The sequence below is a fragment of the Brassica rapa genome, chromosome A09, assembly GCF_000309985.2.
Source record: "Brassica rapa cultivar Chiifu-401-42 chromosome A09, CAAS_Brap_v3.01, whole genome shotgun sequence".
NCBI classification, from domain to species: Eukaryota; Viridiplantae; Streptophyta; class Magnoliopsida; order Brassicales; family Brassicaceae; genus Brassica; species Brassica rapa.
In genome coordinates, this window is record NC_024803.2 from 8,018,675 (window position 1) to 8,023,780 (window position 5,106).

General features: G+C 41.8%; 1 protein-coding gene across 1 annotated transcript; it reads left to right on the forward strand.

Annotated features, from left to right (window-relative positions):
• Positions 1-3,186, forward strand: LOC103838214 (mitogen-activated protein kinase kinase kinase 7-like). Its single transcript, XM_009114640.3, has 3 exons — positions 1-596; positions 729-2,714; positions 2,798-3,186. The coding sequence occupies exons 2-3, from the start codon at positions 761-763 to the stop codon at positions 2,986-2,988; spliced, it is 2,145 nt and encodes a 714-aa protein (XP_009112888.2). The 5' UTR covers positions 1-596; positions 729-760; the 3' UTR covers positions 2,989-3,186.
• Positions 3,187-5,106: the final 1,920 nt, after the last annotated feature.

Here is a 5,106-nt window from a genome sequence, read left to right on the forward strand (position 1 = left end):
CAATTCTCACATATTGCCATTTAGATCCTAAGAGTTGAAGTTCTGAAAAAGAAAAACAGAGGACCATGTGGACGAATTTCATATTATTATTTTCCCTCCTTTGTGGTTCAAACTCTAAATTGATTACAATATTTTTTTCTTGTTAAAATTTACATTTATTTAATAAATAGTTACGACGAAGTCGCGGGAACATAAATGGCTCCCAGAGAGTGCGGACAACGGCAAAACACAAACACAAACCAAATCAAGCCTGTTCCAATGTTTTCTTTTTTGCAATTAATAAAAAGATTTTCTGGAGAAAACATTTTTCTGCTTTCTCTTCAAAACCGTTACATTGAGACAGCGAAAACCTTCGAGGAGATTTTTTTTCTAGGGACTTTCAGAAGAAAGCAGCAAACCCTAAAGAGATAAAAGGGAAACTAATTTACTTTTTTTTTTCTTTTCTTTTTGAAACTTCTTCTGATTCAAAGTTATATAGGTAAGATCTAGGTTGGAGATCGTTTATGTTTTGCTCGGAATCAATTACTCGAGTATGTGATTTCAAATAATCCAAACAGAACTCAACGATCCTTGAAGAACAAGGATCTTCATTACAGGTCTTTCTCTTGATTCTGTTTTTTTTTAATTTTCTTTTTCTTTTTCCTCCATTGTAAAATCATTCAACAGTTTTAATATAATTGAATTTTCCTCTGATTTTGATTTGATTTTTCTTTTCCTTACTTTGCCAGACAACCTTAGTTCCACCATTTACAAGCCTTTGATGGAGCAATTTAGGCAAATCGGCGAGGTTCTTGGAAGCTTAAACGCGCTTATGGTGTTACAAGACGATATCTTGATCAACCAAAGACAATGCTGTTTGTTGTTAGAGATTTTCAGTTTGGCGTTCAGCACCGTAGCGGAAGATATCAGACAAAACTTGAAGCTCGAAGAGAAGCATTCCAAATGGAGAGCCCTTGAACAGCCTTTGAGAGAGCTCTACAGAGTGTTTAAAGAAGGTGAAATGTACGTTAGAAATTGCATGTCTAATAAAGATTGGTGGGGCAAAGTAATCAACTTTCATCAGAACAAAGATTGTGTTGAGTTTCACATACACAACTTGTTCTGTTACTTTCCCGCCGTGATCGAGGCGATAGAGACAGCTGGAGAGATCTCTGGTCTCGACCCTTCTGAGATGGACAGAAGGAGAGTTGTCTTCTCTAGAAAGTACGATAGAGAGTGGAATGATCCTAAGCTGTTTCAGTGGAGGTTTGGGAAACAGTATCTGATTCCCAAGGATATTTGTAGCCGCTTTGAGCATTCATGGAGAGAGGACAGATGGAATCTAGTGGAGGCGTTACAAGAGAAGAGAAAGTCCAAGAGCGATGAGATTGGGAAGACCGAGAAGCGTTTAGCTGACTTTCTGTTGAAGAAACTAACCGGTTTGGAACAGTTTAACGGTAGGCTCTTCCCGAGTTCGATACTCGTTGGCTCCAAAGATTACCAAGTGAGGAGGAGACTAGGCGGTGGTGGCCAGTACAAGGAGATTCAATGGTTAGGTGATTCTTTCGTGCTGAGACATTTTTTCGGAGATCTTGAGCCTTTGGATGCGGAGATATCTTCTCTGTTATCGCTATGTCACTCGAATATACTTCAGTACCTATGTGGATTCTATGACGAAGAGAAGAAAGAATGTTCTCTGGTAATGGAGTTAATGCACAAAGATTTGAAAAGCTACATGAAGGAGAATTGTGGACCTAGAAGAAGATATCTCTTCTCTGTTCCCGTTGTGATTGATATAATGCTTCAGATCGCGCGAGGCATGGAGTATCTTCATTCAAATGAGATCTTCCATGGAGACTTGAATCCAATGAATATTCTTTTGAAAGAGAGAAGTCACACCGAAGGTTACTTCCACGCCAAGATATCCGGTTTCGGTTTGAACTCGGTCAAAACTTTTACTCGAGCTTCCTCTAGACCAACCACACCTGCTCCTGTGATATGGTATGCACCTGAGGTTCTAACAGAGATGGAACAAGATCTCAAAGGTATAACAGTTCCGAGATCAAAGTTTACTCATAAAGCTGATGTGTATAGCTTTGCAATGGTGTGTTTTGAGCTTATAACCGGTAAAGTACCATTTGAAGATAGTCATCTACAAGGAGATGAGATGGGTAAGAACATAAGAAGGGGAGATAGACCTCTCTTCCCATTCCCTTCCCCTAAATACCTTGTTAGTCTTATCAAACGGTGTTGGCACTCAGAACCTAGCCAGCGTCCCACTTTCTCTTCCATTTGCCGGATACTACGATACATAAAGAAGTTCTTAGTTGTGAATCCGGATCAGGGTCACATTCAAATCCAAACTCCGCTTGTTGATTGTTGGGACTTGGAAGCAAGATTCTTGAGAAAGTTCTCAATAGAGACAGGGTCTCACGCGGAGTCCGTGATGCAAATACCGTTCCAGCTTTACTCGTACAGGGTCGCAGAGAAGGAGAAGATGAGTCCAAACTTGAACAAAGAAGAGAGTTCGGACACAGGAGGTGAGTCTGCATCAGAAAGCGTTTCAGATCCACCAACAACGCCGAAGTATACAAAGTCATTGTGCTTAGATGCAATATCGGAATACTCAGAGTCGGATACAAGATCAGTTTACTCAGAGGCTCCCACGAAAAAGATCTCATCAGCTCTAAAGAAAAGTGGTGACATGGCCAAACTCAGAAGAAACTCAAGCACAGGTTAGATACATTTTATAAAAGTAAAACTGATATTAGTTATCTGATCATAATAATTATTATTATTTTTTTCAAATGTTGTATAGGTTTACGGTCAACAGGATCATCGCCAGTAAAGCCAAGACCAGCACCAAACGTGACATTGCCGTTAAGTCCGTTCGGAAGAAACAGCAAAGCAAGGAAGGATACAAGATTGCCTTTGAGTCCTATGAGTCCTTTAGGCCATGGAAGACGCAGACATCTCTCTGGTCCTGCTTCGGACTCTGAGCTAACTTAGCTTTTGAAACCCACACTTCTTGTCATTTTTATGTGTGTAAATTTAACTAGTTTCAATTCGTTCGTTAGATACTTCCCCTTGTTGATTTCTAGCTTCTGATATTTGATTTTTTTCCGACTGTATGTCATCGAAGACGCAATTACGTTTGATCATCAATGGGCTTTGTTTAGTCGCGCGTGATCCTTATTTCGTGACGCAGCTTGTAAATTCTATGCGTTAGACGATTTGTATCTGTTTAGTGAGCTGAGAATAAGTAGTAGGAAGCCAGATTTTGATCTTGTTGCCATTGCATTAGGGTCTTGTGCTGGTTTATTGAATTCTCTCTACGGACAAGAAATGCATATAGTTATGTTATTCGACTAGGACTTGAACTGGATATAAGGGTTTGCTCTGCTCTTTATAGACATGCACTCAAAATGTTGGGAGCATTATTATCATGTTGTGAAGTTCACGAGAATACTCATTTGGCTGAAGTTGTAGCGGAGTGTTGGGTAATATCGCACATGCAAACTATTACGAGCTAATTCTTATGATACCATTCTGTTGGGAAACATGCCCAGTGGAATGTATGTTTTGTTAGTGGATCTATGCGAGTCAAGGCCCAGCCCAATACGAGCGAGAGAGTCCACCTTCATCAACGGTCATCTTCTCAACAAGATCAAGTCTTGTCGCCTTCTGTAACAGAGAGGCTCAGTACGGAGTCAACCTCACAGCTCCCGATTCACAATTCATTTGCTCTTCTGTCAATATGCTGCGCTGGCTAGCTGCTTTAGCTTTACAGCTGTTAGCTCAAAGACCTAGATCGTTCTCTTGTAGCCTATATATTGGCATCATTGTTATCTTTGTAAATCAAGCAAGTTTAATATAATTCAGTAAAGTTTCTTGAACTTGCGCATGGTATCAGAGCCATTTAACCTTAACAGGTATGGCAGATCCGGTGAACCCATATCCCTTTCCCAGTAAAGTTCATGTCTTGAGCTGTGTAACACTCAAGCTCAATGACAGCAACTACCTACTGTGGAAAACCCAGTTTGAGTCCCTCTTGTCGAGTCAGAAGTTGTTGGGGTTTGTCAATGGTGCAGTGGTGTCTCCTCCGGCGACTCGAGTGGTGCTTCACGGCATGGAGAACGTCGAAGAGCCCAATCCTTTGTTCGAAGCGTGGTTCTGCACTGATCAGTTGATCAGATCTTGGTTGTTCGGTACGCTGTCTGAAGAAGTTCTGGGGTCGGTTCACACACTGTCTACGTCGCGTGATGTGTGGATCTCATTGGCGGACAACTTCAACAAGAGCTCAGTCTCGAGAGAGTTTTCTCGTTGAGAAGAAGTCTTCAGCTTTTGGTGAAAAAAGACAAGCCGGTAGCGAGCTACTGTCGGGAGTTCAAGGCAATCTGTGATGCACTGAGTGCTATTGGGAAACCGATTGATGAATCCATGAAGATTTTTGGGTTTCTCAACGGTCTTGGACGTGAGTTTGATCCCATGACGACGGTGATCCAAAGTTCCTTGACGAAGTTCCCGGCTCCAACGTTTAATGATGTGGTGTCTGAAGTTCAAGGATTTGATCTGAAGTTGAAGTCATATGAAGATACTCCTGCTGTTAACACTCACATGGCGTTTAACTCTCAGAACGTGGGTCCGGGTTACAACCCCAACTACAAAGGAAGAGGCAGATCAGGAAAGTACAGAGGACGTGGAGGCTATACGAGTCGGGGTCGAGGGTTTCCTCAGCATCAGTCTGGTGGGAACAACACGCAGGGAGAGAGACCTACATGTCAAATCTGTGGTAGAGTTGGTCACACGGCGTTGAAGTGCTACAACAGGTTTGACAACAACTATCAGTCAGCCACAGCTGCGTTCAACTCGTTGCGTGTATCAGACGATAGAGAGTGGTATCCTGACTCTGGAGCAACTGCTCACATCACTTCGTCCTCTACGAACCTACAAGAAGTTCATCCCTATGAAGGCACAGATGCGGTTATGGTGGGAGATGGAGCTTATCTACCCATAACCCATGTTGGCTCAACCACTTTGTCCTCTACTTCAGGTAATATAACGCTAAATGAAGTTCTCGTATGTCCTAATATTCAGAAGTCACTATTGTCAGTATCAAAACTGTGT